We start from the raw sequence: 20,198 nt of genomic DNA, 5'->3' as shown, positions 1-20,198 counted from the left end.
AGGAGTAATTCCTTACTTTTGTGTTCTAGATTAGGGCTGGACATTGCAGAATGGGTTTTGTGAACTCTTGTTGACCAGGAATTGGAACATTTGACTTTTAGCTTAAGATAGCCAGGATGCTAAGGACCCGTTACGATTAGATTTCTGAACTTTCTGTTGGCCACATTGCTTTGTTGACTAGGATATCCTTTGGGGGCAGGCACTCTTAAGACTAGGTCGGAACTTTGGTTTGGAGAAACGCCACTGGAGGTTTTGAACCTGAGAAATATTCCACTTTGTGTTTTTCCTTCCCTGCCACTATTCTCTTTAGAAACGTCCTTATTATTTGTGCACATTTTCTTCATTCCTATAGACCTTCCATTCCCTGACTTAACACTAAATAAACCAATCATTTGTACTACATATCTTTTTTCTCATGCATCATTGCTCGACCTAAAGGAACTAAAACCCTCTCTGCTACCTTATATCATTGTACTGATGCTTAATCTTCTGCGCAGCCCCATAGTTTCAGACATCCTTTTAGTATATGAAATGTTGTCTTTTAGATGAGATTCAATAACTTTAACACTAATATACATCTTTGAATATACAAACATAATGGCAGCAGACATGATGTTAACCAAATTGTTTTGTTTGAAGTTGTGGAATACATCATCTTTGGTCTAGCACCTTGGTCAGTAGCTTAAGCCTAAAACCGACGATTGTGTCACAGACCATTAAACTGTGTCTTTGAAATTGTACATTGGACTAATAAACTACAGCAGAAGTATGCAGTGAAAGTAAATGTTAATTAATAAAAGCAACTACAACAGTTATTGTGAAATTCATGCTCAAATGAGTACAGTGGTATAAATACAAATCTGATTTCTTTCCAATGTTCTTTGTTATAGTTTACTTCGTTCATGTCAGTGATAAAGGATATGCTTAGTAAGTTGGAGGCAGAACATAAAACCAAACTCGAACAGCTTCATATGATGCAGGAGCAGCAAAAGTAAGTAATTCTTTCAATTTTAAGTTTACCTAAATGGCTTATATTTTTGAATTTTTAAATGTATTTGTTTTTGATTTGGAGGTGTGAACACAGCGCTCTCTTTTGGGGAAAACGCCAACAGCATGCTCAGTAGTAGGACTAAACCGAGCCTGCAATAGAGGACTCATGGAGCACATACACAGCAGAACACTGGATCTAGAAAACCTTTGAAAAACATTAGTGAGCTTGTCAGAGAAAATGTGGATATCATATTATGACTTGATGGTCGTGAAGATTATGGGGCCTCTGTCCACAAGTTCCACTCAGAAAGATACAAATAACTTCCTGAGCGATCCTTGAGGCCACAGGTTTTTTGAGTGCCGAAGAACGCCAGGAACCAGGAACACTGGTGACCCCTTGACCGCTGTAAAGCAAGCAATGGGTCAGTACAATGGCAAACAATACACTGAATAGCGACGTAACAAATATCAAGGGGCTTACCAGGGGTCTGGGGACGGGAAGACCACAGATGAGAATGGAGGTGTTCCGTGTGGCTGCAGAGTGTAGCAAGCGGCAGCGGGTAGGCGTAGATTGTTGTAGAAATAGGCACTGCAAGACCTGGATGGAAAGGGTATTCCAAAAGGTAACAGAAGAGGAAATCCGAAAACAGTCCGTTAAGAGTTCCAAGGTCAAAAGCCAGCCAAGTTCATCGAAACCAGGGGTAATCCAAAGGAATCCAAAAACACAGTTGAAAGGTCCTGAAACAGCAGAGCAAAAGAGTATCCAAGGGCTTGACAGAGGAATCCAAGAAGAACAGTCCGTAGTCCAGAATCAAGATGTGGAGACAGGAAAACGCCGAACAGTGCCTGATTGGGTCAGCTGTGAAGCACTGAATGAGCGTTCCTTCTCCGGTTCTAAAGGGGCCTAGGAGTGTCATATGACCCCATCACGTGACTGATGATGTAGCACGTTTCCTTGTCACATGACCCAAGTTTTCAAGAACGCTGCTGGGTCTTCCTGGGGGCGTGATGAAGCAAAGAAAAGGGCTGACGTCTCCGTCGACTGTCTCCAAGACGCCAGGGCAGTTGCCAGCGTTGCAATGAGTGAGTAAAACCATAGCGCGCTGGATGCCCTCGTGTGTTCTTGTTGTAGAGCCGCTGCCATGCCGCTTGAGGGAGAGAGGACATGAGGTTAGAAGGTGAAGGCAGATCAGGACCTGAGATGGAGGGCTTAGTGGCTGCACGGGTAAGGTGACCAGTGGATGGTGTAACAGAGCCCCCCCCCCCCCAAAGGCCCACGACCCCGTGGGCAAGCAGGAAAATCTCAATGAAACTGGGCCACCAAACGAGGGGCATGCACATCCCGGGCAGGAACCCAAGAGCGCTCCTCAGGACCGTAACCCATAAACATCAGGGTCATCCAGTGACACAGGGGCAGGGTGAGAGACCAGGCGCGTAGGACCAGGGCATGGTTTCAGGAGGGAAGTATGAAAAACTGGATGGACCTTCCAGGTTAAAGGAAGGGATAGGCGATAAGCCACAGGACTCGGGACACCAGACACCTGGAAAGGACCAACAAACCTGGGAAGCAATTTGCGACAGCCAGGCAAGTGTAGATAGCGGGACGACAGCCAAACTCGGTCCCCCACATGGTAAACAGGAGCAGCAACCCGTTTCTTATCGGCTGAAGCTTTCATCGCCAACTGAGCTTCCTGCAGATGGGCAAGAGTCTGGGCATGAACCATGGCCAATTGCGAACACAAGATGAGGCAGCAGGAGCACAAGAGGATGCATAATCGGGAATGGGCAATGTACAATGGTGTTGGCCATAAAGGGAGTAGAACGGAGAAAAGCCAGTAGAAGAGTGCAAGCAGTTGTTATGGGCGAATTCAGCGAGATGTAGCAGGTGTACCCATGATTTCTGATGTTTTAGTGAAAGACAGCGTAAATATTGTTCCATGGCCTGATTTACCATATCTGTCTGGCCGTCGGTTTCTGGATTGTAAACAGAGGAAAATCGTGCATCAATACCCAATAATTTAGTGAGCGCATGCCAGAAACGGGACGCGAATTGTGAACCTCTGTCAGAAACCAAGACCGTAGTGAGCCCAAACAAACAAAAAATGGACTTGAAAAACAGGTTTGCCAATGTAGGTTCAGAGGGTATACCAGAACAAGGAATAAAGCGAGCCATCTTTGTGTAGGCGTCTACTACAACCCATACTGTATCATAACCCTGCGAACGAGGGAGATCAGTCACAAAATCCATTGTAAGGGTATGCCTGTGTCTGGGGGGAATCGGCAAAAGACCCAAGGGGCGACCCCTACGGGGCTTACACTGGGCACACACTGAGCATGTATTGACATAATGCTCAACGTCACGCCGCATCGAAGGCCACCAGCACCATCGTTTAAGTAGATCCAGAGTACGCTGTTGTCCTGGGTGGCCATGGATGGCAGCATCATGAGACTATTCCATAGCTAGATTTCGAGTGTCACTAGAGGGTAGGAACAACCTGTTGTGAACAAAAGGTAGACCATTGTTATAAACGGGATCCCATTCTGCTAACTGATGTGGATGTTGGGAAGCCCAAGTGCGTATGGCTGACAACAGAGGAGGCGAAGGAGTGCATAAGCATACTACACGCCCGTGGTCAAGCACCATTTCTGGGAAGACCGGAAGCGACACCCCTCCAGGAGAGCGGGATAGAGCGTCTGCTTTACCATGAGACAGACCAGGATGGTGTTTCACAACAAAGTCATAGGCTGCGAAGAATAAGTGCCAACGCACCTGACGACTGTTGACGCATTTGAGGGATGCGAGATCCTGCAAATTCCTATGATCAGTGAAAACTATGACTTGGTGTTTGGCCCCCCTCAAATGGAGCCTCCATACCTGAAATGCATCTTTAATCGCCAGGAGTTCCTTTTCGGTGACTGTATAATGGGTCTCAGTAGATGTAAACTTGCGTGAATGGTATGCTACTGGGTGTAAATGACCAGAGGTTGGGCAGGGTTGTGACAATACCGCTCCCAAAGCAAAGGGTGATGCGTCTGCCTCAACCACAAATGGCAACTCCGGATCTGGGTGTTGTAGTACCGGAGCTTAGGTAAACGCAGATTTCAAGGACTCAAAAGCGGCTTGATGTTCGGGGGTCCAGATAAATGGGGCACGTGAACTGGTCAATTTAGTTAATGGTGCTACTATAGTAGAAAAACCAGGGATGAATTGTCGATAAAAATTGGCAAATCCCAGGAAAGACTGTAAAGACTTAAAGTTTACCGGGACCGGCCATTCCAAAACGGCTCGTACTTTAGACTGATTCATAGTCAATCCACCCGGTGAAATGTGGAAACCCAGAAATTCTACTTCTTTGGTATGAAACTGGCACTTCTCAGGCTTGGCAAATAGCGCATTTTTGCGCAAACGGGATAGGACTTCTTGGACGTGAAGGATGTGTTCGTCTAAAGAGGAGGAAAAGATCGGAATGTCGTCCAAATAGACCACCACATAACTGTCCAGAATGTCCCCAAAAACCTCATTCATAAACCGCTGGAAGGTGGCAGGGGCGTTGCACAAACCGAAGGGCATCACCAGGTATTCAAATAAACCCTGTCGGGTGGAAACACTGTCTTCCACTCATCCCCTTTGCGGACACATATCAAGTTGTATGCTCCCCTGAGATCTAATTTAGTGTAGATGGAGGCGTGTGTTAATCTATCCAAGAGTGGAGAGATGAGGGGTATTGGGTATCTATCTTTGATAGTGATGGCGTTCAAACGTCTGTAGTCTACACAGGGGCGAAGATCCCCCTCTTTCTTAGGAACAAAGAAGATAGGGCATGCAGCAGGCGAGGAAGAGGGCCGAATGTGGCCTAAACGTAATGCCTTCTGCAAGTATTCTTTCAAGGCTTTATCCTCTACTGGTGATAAAGAATAGATTCGGCCCTTGGGGATCTGAGCATCAGGCACCAGATCTATGTGGCAATCTTAGGGTCTGTGTGGAGGTAAACTCTCTGCGGTGCCCTTGTCAAAGACTGACAAAAACTTGTGATAAACTGGAGGTATGTTGGAAAGAACAGCACCAACCATGTGCGAAGTGGAAGAGTGGTGTTCATCAGTCTCGGATCGGGTCAGATGTGCTACTGCACCCAACGCTGCAGCAGGTGTATCGATTACCTCCTCTCTCTCGATAAGACAAATATGTTGACAAACTTCGGATTCAAAACAGACCTGACCAGTACCCCAATTGATTAGCTGATTATGTATTATTAAACCAAGGGATTGCGAGAATAATACCAAACTGAGGAGTGGTTATGAGGTCAAAGGCAAGTGTTTCCCTGTGTGTTTCCTGGATGACTACTTCCATGGGAGCAGTCTGTTGTCGAATAGGTCCAGAAGCAAGGGAAGTCTTTTAGGCAGAAACCTGTGCAGTTCCCGCTGGGACCACTGCAAAAGATTTAAGACTACAGGTGTTTGGCAGTAAACCCACTTGGTAGCAGTCTGTACCACACGGATTCACTTGGTAGCTGTGGCTGAGCAGTCAGACTTCCCTCAAGAAGAGTTAGACAGTATACAGAGTATTCACAATAGGTCAAGAGAACACAGTAGAACAAGTAAACACTGACCAGGGCTTGGTGTAAAAGAGATATAATTATTTATTTAAAACCACATCTAGAAAAACACACAGGCACTAATGGTAAGCAATTGAAAAACACGGTCACTAAAAGATATACACTCCCTTAAAAGAATATTAGACAAGTCTTAAGTAAAGCCCCCACTTATTTTCAGACAGCGGTGAGCGCTTGACGTAGATGGCACTCTAATAGTTCGTTTTTAAAAGGGAGAGAAAAGCAGAGAATAAATTGAAACAGATCCCAACACTTTTACAAGAACATAACAAGAGAGGAAGGCAAAGTAAAACCGTGAAGTTAGAGTTCAATAGGCCGGATCCACTTTAAGAGGATCAAACAAAATGTGTCCAAGGTCACATGGTTGCAGTCTTGTAACGGTTCAAAAAGGAGTTGGACCAAAGAAAGGGACCAGTTAGAGGGTCAAGATGGCCAGCCCAGTCCAGAAGGTTAAGGGGTTATTATTACCTTGTAGCAATCTTTAGAAAGGGAGGCCTGGCGGACACGGTACCTTAAAGTGGTGAGAGCACTCCAGCGGGGACAGTTGTTCCTGGCAGCGGATGCAAGTCAGTGCTTCGTCTGGGGGAAGAGAGGATCTCGTCGTGGAGGAAGACGGGAGTCCGTTGCACTGCCAGGGAAGAAACCAGACGCGGAGTTTCTCAGGTACAAGGAGCGGTCCGTTGATTCGCGGTTCAGTGGTGAGTGGCTATCCGGCTGCCGGGGTGCTTGGCACGGGCAGTTCGACCACAAACCGGTCTGGGGTGCGAAGAAAGAAGGTAAACTGGTTGTGCCCACCAGTCAGGGGAAGAAGCCTCTCCAGCCGGGAGATCTTCTCTGTCGTCGGGAAGTGGTGAGTTGGTTCCGCAGAGCTCCACCGGTGGTGTCGTCGTGGTAGGTCGGCTCAGCTTCTCCCTCGTCGGATTCTCGGGTCCTGTGGCGACTTCTGAAGTTCCAGTCCCCAAAGCCCTGCTTTTATGCAGCATACCCCCATTCACTCAGCCTAGCTGTCAATCAAACATGCTAAGTGGTGAGCCAGCCGGCTCACCACTTGGGCCAATCACACAAGAGTGCGACTTGAGTTACCAAGGTAACTCAGTCCAAGGGGCCTAAACCCCCTCCCGCACCTCCTGTGGTACCCAGACAGAGTGGCACCACTTTTGGAGGCTTCTGTGGAGAAGCCCGCCAAAAAGTGGAACAAAGGGCTCGACTTGGGTTGGAGTCACAGAAGAGAACCCAAACACCATTTTAGAATCGAGTCCTGGCAAAAAATACCGACCGGCGAATTAATATTAATTAAATAAACCGGCGGTATGTTCGAGGCTATGAGAATTAAATAATTAAAGTTGGTAGCCTCGAACAATGGGAAAATCCCATAGGGATATATTCGCGGTCGAATATAAAAAGTAGTATCTACTGCCACCATCCAAAACTCGATCAGGGGGGACGGAGACGTGCCCCCTCGACTAACAGACCCCGGGGCAATCGAATTGCCCTGACCAGTACGTCCACAATATGATGGTTTGTACTGGTTTCTGTTAATAATTTGTGACTAGTAAAGCCAATGGTGACTTTACATGCCCTGGGAGACGGTAGTCAGTCCCAGGGTATGCAGTCTATGGTGGGGCGTCACTATGACACCCCTGTGTTACTGCACAGAGGGTGCTGTGTAACACACATAGTCAAAACACATGAGACCCTATGGAGTAAAGGACACCATAGCCCATAAAACACATTAACAGTCAAAGGAACACCATAAATCATGTCCAAGAGTGGGAGAAAGAGTCTCACTCTTGGCAGGAGAAAAAAACAAACTCCAGAAATCCAGCAAAGCTGCTGGGGGACTCACTAGGTTAGGAAATTCAGCCTAAAGAGATAATTCTCCCTAACAAAGTCCCATTCACAGCCTGTACAGGCTTGGGAAACTCCTTGGTAACTAGTGGAAGGTTCAAGGCATAAGCCATTTGTATGCCGATAAAGCAGCCAGTGGCCCCGGAATCAATGATAATCTGAACGGTGTGCATTGTGTCAGGAGTAGGCTTTAATAAGGCGTGGACTGTGACTGGTCTAATAGGCCCAAATGCCAGAGGAGAAGAAGAAGAGGGGGACTGTGGAGAACTCGTTCTGGACCCCATATTCAGCGACGAGCAGTGGGAAAACCCGGATTCTTTTGCTTTGGGCGGCGTGGACAAGTCTTGACGTAATGTCCATTAAGTCCACAGTAAAAGCAAGCGTTGTCGGTTCTCTGCCTTTCTCGTTCCGTCATAGTTATAGGGCTACGTATTCCACCCACTTGCATGGGTTTGCTGGCTACATCAGAAGAAACCGACAACTGTGTACCTGAGAATCTGACTTCTGCCTTGCGCTCGGTGCGTCGAGCGTCTAACTGGAGTGTTAGGTCAACCAGATCAGAGTACTGAGTCGGAAGCGACGGCACCACTGCCAAAACGTCCTTAATGGAGCCACTTGGACCTCTGTAAAACACTACAGCCTTCTCGTTTTCGGGCCAGGATGTTTTCTGCCGCTAACTGGTTGAATCGTTTTATGTATTCTATAAGGGTGCTTTTCCCCTGAGAGAGATCTAGTAATTCCAAATCTCTGGATTGAGCTTTGTGTCTGGTGTCAAAAACCTTAGACATTTCAGTCACTAGCAGGTCAAAGTCATAAAGGGCTAGATGATTGTTTTCAAGTAATGGGTTCACCCATGTGGCAGCAACGCCAGACAAATGGGAAAGCAAAAACGCAGCCTTGGCAGGTGCATCAGGGAACGCTGAAGGTCTACAAAGGAAATGTAATTTACATTGATTCAGAAATGTACGGAATTTCCTGGGGTCTCCCTGGAATATCTCAGGGGGTGCTAAAGGAAAAGGAGTGGAAGTAATTACTGGTGTGGTGATGGAAGAGGTGGAAGGGGTGGCAGAAGGACCAGGGGTTGGAGGTGTGGGGTCCCCAAATTCGGAATCAGGAGGTAGGGGATGGCAAGCACTCTGAAGGGAGTCAAGGCGGTTGTGTAACACCGTGGTGGCTGCGGCCATATCGGCCCTCAAGGTAGTAACTGCTTGCAGTAGAGCGGCCACGGGGTCCCCAGCCGATGCCTCCATAATCTGAACGACCTGTAGGCTTCACAGTCTGTTATGACTTGATGGTCGTGAAGATTATGGGGCCTCTGTCCACAAGTTCCACTCAGAAAGATACCAATAACTTCCTGAGCGATCCTTGAGGCCACAGGTTTTTTGAGTGCCGAAGAACGCCAGGAACACCGGTGACCCCTCGACCGCTGTAAAGCAAGCAATGGGTCAGTACAATGGCAAACAATACACTGAATAGCGAGGTAACAAATATCAAGGGGTTTAGCAAGGGTCTGGGGACGGGAAGAGCACAGATGAGAATGGAGGTGTTCCGTGTGGCTGCAGAGTGTGGCAAGCGGCAGCGGGTAGGCGTAGATTGTTGTAGAAATAGGCACTGCAAGACCTGTATGGAAAGGGTATTGCAAAAGGTAACAGAAGAGGAAATCCGAAAACAGTACGTTAAGAGTTCCAAGGTCAAAAGCCAGCCAAGTTCATCGAAACTAGGGGTAATCCAAAGGAATCCAAAAACACAGTTCAAAGGTCCTGAAACAGCAGAGCAAAACAGTATCCAAGGGCTTGACAGAGGAATCCAAGAAGAACAGTCCGTAGTCCAGAATCAAGATGTGGAGACAGGAAAACGCCGAACAGTGCCTGATTGGGTCAGCTGTGAAGCACAGAATGAGCATTCATTCTCCGATTTTAAAGGGGACTAGGAGTGTCATATGACCCCATCATGTGACTGATGTAGCACGTTTCCTTGTCACATGACCCAAGTTTTCAAGAACGCTGCCGGGTATTCCTGGGGGCGTGATAAAGCAAAGAAAAGGGCTGACGTCTCCGTCGACTGTCTCCAAGATGCCAGGGCAGTTGCCAACGTTGCAATGAGTGAGTAAAACCATAGCGCGCTGGATGCCCTCGTGTGTTCTTGTTGTAGAGCCACGCTGCTTGAGGGAGTGAGGACATGAGGTTAGAAGGTGAAGGCAGATTAAGACCTGAGATGGAGGGCTTAGTGGCTGCACGGGTAAGGTGACCAGTGGATGGTGTAACACATTTGCCTTCAAATTTCACATTGGGGCACCAGATAATTTACTGGCCCATCTGTCAGCATGTTATTGGCTCCAGTTCTAGACGCAGGTAGGCACAGACTTCCTCTGCTTGGGTGTTCAATGGAGTTACCTAAAGACCAACAGTATCCCCACAGATACAGGAGTAAATCTGATCCTACAAAAGAGGACCCATGAGAGTACTGACAGTGCAGCACAATCATTGCTTATGTGCAAAAGGTGCCCATTTTTGTGTGAGTTTTTTGTGTCCTGGATTAGTTAGCTAACTGACACTGAGTTTAGGGGTCAGATCTACTTGACAAGAGATTCATATAGGAACAACTAGACTTAGCTATTGATGAATCAGGTGGAACATTTTAGGATGAAATGCATCTAGTCTTCTTTTGCATTGTCCAGGTTTGGACTTCGCGCAGTACTACAAAAGCACATTTTGAGTGTTGAAGATTATTTAACAACTAATTGCATTGCAGGAGCTGTATTGGTTCTCTTCAGTTGAACCAATCAAACAATTGCCCCGATAACAGTATTCTGTGAAAGGAAGAAAGGGCTAGGACTGGAGCAGTCGGTTCACCCATGTCTTTACAAAATATTCTGTCCACCCCTCTCCCATTTAAATGTTCAGAACCACTCCTTGACGTAGCACAGGTGGAGCATTCAGCTATTCCTGGTAGACCTAACCTGCTATATCTTGCCTCTTAATTGTGTGCCCTGGAAACACATCTGCAGCACGATTCTGAATGTTTTTATTTTTTTTAATTTTTTTTAAACAATTATTTATTAATTCCAACAGGAAAACCAAATGGTGAACAACAATTATACATTCCAAGTCTCATGTATAGTTTCATGATGTGTCCACTGCCCTCCCATCACCCCTATCCCAAGCCTACCCCACATCCCTGCTTTCCACCACTCTTCCTGAGGGCCCCTCTCCTTCTGCTCCCCCTGAAGAACATCGTCCTCCAGGCATGCCTGGTCAGACCCAGACAGTGTAGCTACTAGTAGCCTCCAGACCGTCAATGTCTCCACTTCTTCATCTCCACCTCTATTTACTGCTTCGCTCCACATCACCGTTTCCACATCCGCCCATTTCCGAAGGTCATGCCACCAAACTTCTACTTTCGGTCTATTACTTGCTTTCCAGCTCATAGCAATTCTGCGCTTAGCGAGTATATAAACCAGGTCTTTGAGTTTGCTTACGTGTTTCACTTTACGCGGCCTAGGGAACCACAATACCATGCACACCCACATAGATTCCACCTCCAGACTTCTCTCTTTCCCGGCCAAAAGGTGGGCTACCTCCCTCCAGAATCTCATTATTTCTGGGCATGCTCAGAACATATGTACCAGTCCCAGAGCATTCTCCTCTCCACATTTAGGACATGTTTGTGTTCCCGCATTCTTAAACTTCGCTATCTTCTGAGGAGTCATATACACTCTGAGTAACATATAACTGGATTTGTTGCAACCTCACGTTCCTGGCCAGTTTTTTGTGGTATCACTGTACCCTCACCCACAACTCTATGGATTCCCCGGCTTCCTCTTCCCAATCCCGTCTCAGCTGGATCATATCCTTCCCCACCCTTGACATCAGTCGTTAATATATTCGGGGGAAACCTTGTGGCCTCCGTCCAACACATCATAAAATGTTTCTATGGCTGTGTCTGGCTGTCCATCCAGCACTGTTTTTGACTAGGTGTCTTTTATATGCCGCACCAGCCTAGTATAAGTGACGTACTGTCCCTGGGGTAAACTGGTGTCTTCCACCAGTCTGTCAAACTCCACCGCCTTCCCATCCCACCACACATCCCCATGCTTTGCTATGCGAACCGGTTCCAATTGCTTCTTTAGTATCTTCCTCAATTGCTCGTCCACTCCTTTCAGTGCCTCTAGTGGCATCTGTGAGGAACAGGTTCTCCATGACCCGGCAAGCCCTCCGCCACATCTTCCATCCCAAATGTAACATTCTTGTCCCCCCGTCTCGTTGCGATATTGGCACCCATATTCATTCATTCAGGAAAAACGGAGCACATTCAGCCTTCCACAATCTGGACTCCGGTATAGAGTCTTCCGATAACCACCTCGCTACATATTGTAGTTGGCCCGCCAGATAGTAAGTCTCAAAGTTGGGCAGTTTAATGCCCCCCTGTTCATACGTGTTTTGCAGTTTCCATAATGCTATTCTATTTCTAGAATTGTGCCAAATGAACCCCCTACATATGCTCTGGATTTTGACAAAGAATTGCCTGGGTATCATGTATGGTATATTCGCAAAGTAGTGCAACAACCTAGGCAGCACCACCATCTTTACAGTGCCACTCTCCCCATCATGGTCAAAGGGAGCTTGGCCCAGAACCTCATGCTATTTTCATTGTGAGCCACCGCCTTCTCTGTGGTTTGTTTGTGTTCGACCTCAACATCATGGTATACATCAACCCCCAGGTATCTAAAGGTCTCGGTCTCCCATTGTATTTGTAATACCGGCAGTTTCTCTCATGCTATCCCTTTATATCTACCAACGGGAAATATGCACGATTTCTTGGGCTTCACTGTTACACAAGACAGTGCCATGTATTGCTCCATTACTTCCAGAATATATTGTATGTTCTCTTCACGGTATCTCAAATATAGCAGCATATCATCAGCATACATTGATATCAGATGTTGCCCTCCTTTCGTGCTGATCCTCACCACCCCATATTGTTGTCTCAAGTAAATCACCAGGGGTCCTAGTGCTAAGATAAACAGCATCAGAGACCATGGACATCCCTATCTAGTGCGCCTACTGAGTTGCCATCGATCTGAGATGGTCGCTCCCGTCCTGACTCAAGCCAGTGGTTTACTGTACAGCATCTGGACCCACTACAAGTACGCGGGCCCGACCAAATTCTCCTATAAGGCCGCCATCAACCAAGGACATTTGACAGAGCCAAAAGCCTTCTCCGCATCTAGTTAAATTATTGCAACATCCTGGGGATCCCTTTCCGTCTGTTCTATAACATGATGGTGCCTTCTAAGATTGTCGGATATGCGTCTATGCAGAACATAACCGCTCTGGTCAGGATGTGAGTTTATTGCTAACCGGTCTCAGCCTATTTGCCAACACTGCAGTTAGTATCTTACTGTCTTGATTAAGCATGGAAAGTAGTCTATAAGATCCGCAGTCCATGCATGGTTTATTGGGCTTAAGGAGCGGAATGATGATTGCCTCCCTTAGAGACTCCGGCAGCGTCCCTCTGTCTAGCGCCTCATTTAACATTGTTAGTAATGGGGGGTAGCAACTCTGCCTTATACGTTTTGTATAACTCGCTAGGGAGTCCATCCATCCGCAGGGCTTTACTAGTAGGTAAGAGTTTGATCACTGCTTCTAATTCCTCTAGCGTAATTGGGACCTCTAAGTTCTCCCTTTCCGCTGCCTCTAGTTTGGGAAGGCAATGTCCTTCAATGTCTCCATCACATCAATCTCCTCTCCCTCGTTAACATCCGCATACAGTTGCTGGTCAAACTCTAAGAAGCCTTTATTCACTCCTTCCTGGGTATCTAGTATTTGTCCATCCTTCCCCCGCACCGCTCTAATTGTTTGTCTGGGGGTTTCATTATTATACAACCAGGCTAACAACCTCCCCGGCGTGTCTCCCTCTGCGTGTTGCCTCTCAACATATGTTTTATAGTTCAGGTTGCATAATCTCTCCCAACACTCCCTGCAATCTTGTTGTAACTGCTGTATAGTCCCAGCCTCCTCTGGGGAATGCCTACCCTTGCGCATTATTGCCTCTAATTTCTTTTCTGCTTCATGTAACTCATGTGTTATACCACCCAGTAGGCCTTTAGATTTAGATATTGCCGCCCCCCTCACCACCACCTTAAATGCCTCCCATAGTGTGACAGCCGATCCTACGCTCCCGGTGTTGTGATCAAAGTATTCCTTTATTTCCTTCCTCAGGTCCTCCCTGAACACTGTGTCTTTCAAAGCTTCGGTTCTAAGTCTCCATGTCGGGATCCACGCTCTGAGCAGCGAGTACTGCCATGTTGTAGTCAATGGCGAATGGTCTGAGAGGACTCTCGCTTTGTACTCCGACTGCACTAGTTCCCCTGTCAACTCCGGTGCAGCAAATATGTAGTCCAACCGAGTGTGCAGGTTTTTTGGGGCAGAGTAGTGAGAATATTCCCTGTCCTGTGGGTGATGCATCATCCATACATCCACTAGTCGGAAATCACCTAGCAGGGTCTTCAGAGCTTTAGCTACTGGGGTGGGGTCTCTCCATCTTCTCATCTGATCTGTCAACCCTGGGATCTAGCGTGCAATTAAAGTCCCCTCCCCATAAAACTGCCCCCCCCCCCGATATACGGGCTGATCTTACTGTATAGAGTTCTGAAGTAGCTGGTAGCATCTTGGTTCAGGGCATACGTGTTGATAATGCTCAGCTCTCTATTTTCTACTAGCCCTCTTATTAGCACCATCCTCCCATCTGACGCTATGGTAGACTGTCATAGCTTAAAAGGGACATGTGGTGCTATCCACGTAATTACCCATCTGGCATATGCAGAATATGTTGCGCCTATGGTGGTCCCTCTCCATTTTCTCCCCACCACCTCCAGTTTTTCTCTGGTCAGGTGAGTTTCCTGTAACAAAGCAATATCAATTCTCTGTCTCTTAAGATACATCATGACCTTATTTCTCTTCAAATAATTCTTGCGCCCCCTGACATTCCAGGTCGCTATCTTGAGGTCACCCATCTAATCCATACCCTGTTCCGCCCCTGTCCTCCCTTGTCTTCCGCCCCATGCGCAGTGATTTATAGGTGTAAGCTTGCTTCCTAGTTTTCCCCAATACCCCTCCCCGCCCTCTCCCAAACTGTCCCATACCCGACCCCTTCCAACACCCCCAACTCCCGGCCCCCTTCCCCTTCTAGCTACCACAACTCCCCTTTCCTCCTCCCAACTTCCCCAAACTGTAGCCCAGCTCCATCCCTGGATCTCAGGCTACCCCGCATCTAGCCTTTTTCTCTGTGTCACCGATACTCAGTACTCAGCAGGGGCATACCTCTCTACCAGTATCCCAACTAAACTACCTCCGGGGGGATGGTAGCGTGTCTCCTGGAGCTGCTAATCCGCAGCAACACGTGTCTCCTTCTTTAAGCTAACAGCGTGTTGCACTGTAAGTACATATGAGCTTCCGTGCAAATCCTCCTTACAATCTCAGTATATTCATCATTATAATCTAGTCCCAAGGTCAGTATTTACATGCTGTACTTATCTCTCATAACGTCTACTTGTCCAACAATGCGGCACTGAAAAGTTATTCGGTCACTTCTCTGTTCCGCTCCCCGTCTGGTCTTCCGCTACCGACGCACAGTTGCTCGCATCCAGCCATGCAGTCACATCCTCTGGTGAATCAAAAAAAGGGCTTTGTTCTTATGGAACACTTTCATCTTTGCTGGATACAGCAGCATATATTTGTAACCCGCTTGGCGTAACCTCCTCTTGACCGCCACATAATTCAGGTGCTGTCTCTGCACCAAGAAAGTATAATCTGGTACGCGGTGATGGTCGCGGATGCCCTGCTTATCATCCCTCCTTTACGGAATTGCTCTAAGAACTTCTCCCTATCTTTTTAGGTCAATATCTTGGCAAAGATTGGCCGTGGGGGGGGGGGAGGCCTGGTGGCGGTTTCTTGACCAAGGCTCTATGCGCTCTTTCCACTGTGAACCCCTGGCTGAGTGCTCCGTCTGTTATCTCTTGCAATAACATATTCTCAACGTTGTTAGGCAGAAACCTGTGCAGTTCCCTTATGGACCAGTGCAAAAAGTTTAAGACCACAGGAGTAAGCAGTAAACCCAATTGGTAGCAGTCCGCACCACCCAGATTTACCTGGTAGCTGTGGCTGAGCAGTCGGACTTCTCTCAAGAAGAGTTAGGCAGTATATAGAGTATACACAACAGGGCTAAGAATACAGTAGCACAAGCAAACACTGACCAGAGCTTTGGTATAAAGTATATAATTATTTATTTAAAAACACACTTTTAAAAATACACTGGCACTAATATGTCAAGCAAGTTCAAACACAGTCACTGTAAGTATATACACCTCCCTAGTTAATTATTCGACAAGTCTAGGTTAAGACACCACTTATTTAGCAAAACAGAGGTGAGCGCGTAACCGTAGATGGCACTCCAATAATTTGTTTAAAAAGGGAGAGAAAAGGCAGAATAGGAAAATAACACAGTACCAACACTTTTAAGAAACCACAGCAAGTCGAGAAAGGCAGGGTCTACTGTAGAGCAAAAAGTTCATAGGCCAGGCCCACTCTTGGAGAGAGCAAGGCGGAATGTGCCCAAGATCACACAGTGGAAATGCACTCATAGTCTTTGCAGAAAAGTCAAGAGGTTGGATCGGTTCAGAAAGGTAAAGTTAGCAGGTCCGAGGTCACCCCAGGATAGAGAGTCAAGGATTTACGGGACACCTTGGACAATCGGTTGCAAGGGAGACCAGGTGGGACACAGTACCTGAAATGGTGAGAAAGCTCCAGCGGGGGCAGTGGTTCCTGGCAGTGGGTGCAAGTCGGGGCTTCATCCAGGGGAGGAGATGATCTCGACGTGGAGGAAAGCTGGAGGTCGTTGCACTGCCAGGGAAGTTTCCCAATTAAAAGGTACAACCCTTTTATCCGCGGTAGTGGTGAAGCGTGGCTATCCGGCCGCCGAGGTGCTTGGCATGGGCGGTTTGACCATGAGACGATCCAGGAAGGCGAAAAAGGCGAACTGGTTGGTCCCACCAGCTCAAAGGGACGAAGACTCTCCTGGAAGAAGATCTCCTCTGTCCTCGGGGAAGTGGCGAGTTCGTACAGCAGGGCTCCACATGTGGTTCGTCGTCGTAGATGGCTCAGATCTCCCCTCTTCTGATTCTTTAGGTCCTGTGGGGACTTCTGCAGTTCTAGTCCCCAAAGCCCTGCTTTTATGCAGCAAAACCCCCATTCATCAGCCTAGCTATCACTCAAACATGCTAAGTGGTAAGCCGGGCGGCTCACCACTGGGCCAATCGCCCAAGAGTGTGACTTGAGTTGCCAAGGCAACTCAGTCCATGGTGCCTAATCCCCCTCCCACACATCCTGTTGACCCCAGACAGAGTGGCACCATTTGGAGGGCTTCTGTGGAGAAGCCCGCCAAAAAGTGGAACAAAGGGCTCGACTTGGGTTAGAGTTTGAGGCGAACACAAACGCCATTTTAAAAATGAGTCCTGGCAAAAAGACCCAACCGGGGAATAAATATTAAATAAATAACCCAGCGGTATCTTTAACATTGCACCAAAAAGTGGTGCGTTTAAAATGAATGGGAAAATCCCATAGGAAATATTCCGGTGGAATATTTTGCGTGGTATCCACTGCCACCAGCCAGAAACTCGACAAGGGGGGACTGGACAGTGCCCCCTTGGAAAACAGACCCAGGGGCAATCAAATTACCCCTACCAGTACTTCCACAATATGATGGTTTGTACTGGTTCTGTTCACAATTTGAGACTAGTAAAGCCAGTGGTGACTTTACATGCCCTGGGAGACAGTAGTCAGTCCCAGGGTATGGAGTCTATGTTTGGGGGTCACTATGATACCCTGTGTTACTGCACTGAGGGTGTTGCGTAACACACATACCAAAAACCCATGAAGCCCTATGGCGTAAAAGACCCCATAGCCCATAAAACACATTATATAGTCAAAGGACATTCTCAAATCATGTCTAAGAGTAGGAGAAAGTGTCTCACTCTTAGCAGGAGAAAAAAATAAACCCCAAAAATCCAGCAAAGCTGCTGGGGTGCTCACTAGGTTTGGGAAATTAGCCTTAACAGAGAATTCTCCCTAACAAACGTAATTCGTCGGGTCCGATCCTCCTTCGCCTTCCGGAAGACCCACAATGCGTACGTTATTTCTGCATGAACGCCCATCTGTTGTTGCAACGTATGGACCTCCTTTGTATTAGTTGAGCAAATGCTCGTGTTAGCTTTCACCTCCTTTTCCAGGCTCCCTGAGTGCCCAGACATCTTGTCCTCAATTCCGAGATAGCAGTGTCAATTTTGCGCTCTCACGATCCTTTTAGTTTGGGTATAGCATCCAGTATCTGTTGGTTGTTTCGTACGGTTGCCCCTTCATCTTCCGTGCACTGACCTTTAGCTTTAGCCCCTTCTGTTGCTGGTGATGATTTGGCAAATTCCTCTATGGATGATTGTTTCCCTTTGACTTTGGGCAGCTTGGTTGCCATCTTCGTTTGCGTAGAGGCAGTCGTGTCAGGTGCCACTTTGCGATGGGCCCGCACTCCTGTGTTGGGGGCTATTTGCTCTGGTCTCGGGAGCTTCTCAGTTTATTTTATCACATAAATTGTGGTGTCCCCATGAATTTTATAGTAGTTCTCCTGTCTCCATCTGCAGCTTTGGACCTCCTGTGGGCTTCCAGTATCTCCACTGCATTCCTGAAACCTTCCTTCGTGGTCAGCCTGCACTTGTCGTGGATCTGTTTTGTCCCAGTGATGTGCTGGAATATCTTATCTCTCTGCGTAGTCAGTTTCGTCGGCTCCGTGTTACTGGGCCCGCTCTCCAACGTTCTAGACTGGATACATTGTTGCTGGGCCCTGTGTCATGTTCACTGCGGTCCCGGGTGCCTGAGGGATGCCGCTTCTTGGCTGCTCATCATCTGCACTCCCCATCTGATTCAGTGAGATATAATCTCACACTTTTGTTTGATCTCGTTCACTGTTGTGTGGGATTCCACTTGCCTTCTATCAGCTCAGAGCGCTCATTTAGCTCTGCTCTGTGTAGGAGAGGTGATACTCTTCCGTTCGTCTTTTCGGCACCCCACTCTGTTCTCCTGTGCCACTCCAGCGCTCGCGGTGCTGCGTAGCCCTCAGCTGACTTTCTCCCACTGCCGAAGTCTTTACTCCTCTCCGCTGCCTTGTACGCAGCCGTGGACACTTTAACCCTTGTACTGTTTCAATCCTTTAATCATCCGGCGGCCGGTCGCGCTATAGCAACGCTTCAGCTGGCTCTCACTGTTGCAGTACAACTGTCCCTCAGCTATTCTCTTTGTTCTATAACCGCCATCTTGTTTTGTCCGCCAGCTGACTTAAACTTCTTCAGCTCCCAGATAATTCCTTGCGTTGTGAATTTCACCGGGCAAACGATCAGTGCATCCCTCATATATTCATGCTTCTGTAGACTCCATTAGATGCTGCACAGCAGGATCAAAATGCGATTTCTCCTTAGGATCTTCGACGGATCAGCAGGAGCACCTGGAAATCAAAGCCTAACCCGTGGCCATGTAGCCACGCCCCCCCAATTCTGAATGTTATTTCAACACATTTTAATAGCAGCCCACATTAACAACCTATCAGTCAACTATTACTACCTGCTTTGCATACAATTGGCAAGCACACCCAGAGTACTCCATCACTCTTAACTACATACACTGATGAAACAGTAGCCTGCTTTCAATCTAATAAATGTTCATGCTGCTTGATCCAACAATGTGAGTTATTCTTTACTTGGAACAAACAAAAGTTAAAATTGCTTGTTCTGTGCACAGCTGTTAACCAGTGAGTGAGATCTCAATCATATTTGAATGCTCTGTGCCATACCAGAGGTGAATTGCAGTTTGCATAGACGTCTAGGTCTATCTGTAAGGGCATTTTAGGCCAAGCTGTCTGGCAAATGTACTCTGCTTTAACACTTTGAGTGTAGGGACTTCAATACCTACCTATTAAAAGTAGAACACCTACTTATTCCCTAAGGGCACTTAATTGGATAAGTGATTAAAGTGTATAGGCAGAATCAGAATCATGCTTTTCAATTATTAATGTATGTGCTACATTTGATCCTCTCCTACCCCAGCAACACAGAATGTGATGCAAAATTCCGAATTGTATGTAAGATGGAGGTATTTTTTATCAAATAAGTCGGATGCTTTAACTTACTTGCTGTGTGGCGCTCACTAGGTGACAATTTCTGCCTTCTAAACCTCCATCATTGTTCAACATCACTCTTGTTGGACAAATTAACATGTGGTGTTAATGGACAAATTAGGCTCCTGTCAGGCTCAATAATTGCCTAGATGGCTAAATTTGACTCAGCATAAAAGAAATCCTACACACTAAGTCACGTACACACAAACTCTTTACACTGGACTTATCAGTTTGAACAGTCAGCATCTCATTTCAGTCTTGAATGGATCATTGTTCACTTTCGTTCAGATTCATGGATCCTCAGATCTGTAAAAACAATTAATCAAATTAAATATGCAGTTGAATTTTTTTTTGTAAAAAATCTTGGAACTGGGAAAAGTAATCTCGGCTTCTTTCAATTGGGGCATGTAGAGTCATCTGAAAGTGCTCAAGTGATGGAGTGTAGAGCAATGTCTATTGCTCTTTGTGCATCTGCAAATTGGGGGATTTGAGCTTGGCAGTAAATTGACCTTGGTGGAACACATCATCTTTGAG

The 20,198-nt window shown here is 47.0% G+C and overlaps 1 protein-coding gene across 2 annotated transcripts in view; it reads left to right on the top strand.

The window, feature by feature from the left end:
• The window catches only part of SCYL2 (SCY1 like pseudokinase 2), a 1,629,773-nt gene that overhangs the window by 1,385,461 nt on the left and 224,114 nt on the right, over positions 1 to 20,198 (top strand). For both annotated transcript variants that reach the window (XM_069629360.1, XM_069629361.1), the window contains exon 14: positions 891 to 991. In XM_069629360.1, coding sequence (XP_069485461.1) covers positions 891 to 991 — 101 coding nt within the window. The remainder of the gene's footprint in view (positions 1 to 890; positions 992 to 20,198) is intronic.

This window comes from Ambystoma mexicanum, chromosome 12 (genome assembly GCF_040938575.1).
Source record: "Ambystoma mexicanum isolate Mex_15411 chromosome 12, UKY_AmexF1_1, whole genome shotgun sequence".
NCBI classification, from domain to species: Eukaryota; Metazoa; Chordata; class Amphibia; order Caudata; family Ambystomatidae; genus Ambystoma; species Ambystoma mexicanum.
The sequence above is the reverse complement of the archived record's forward strand: the minus strand, read 5'-3'. Positions and strand labels throughout refer to the sequence as shown.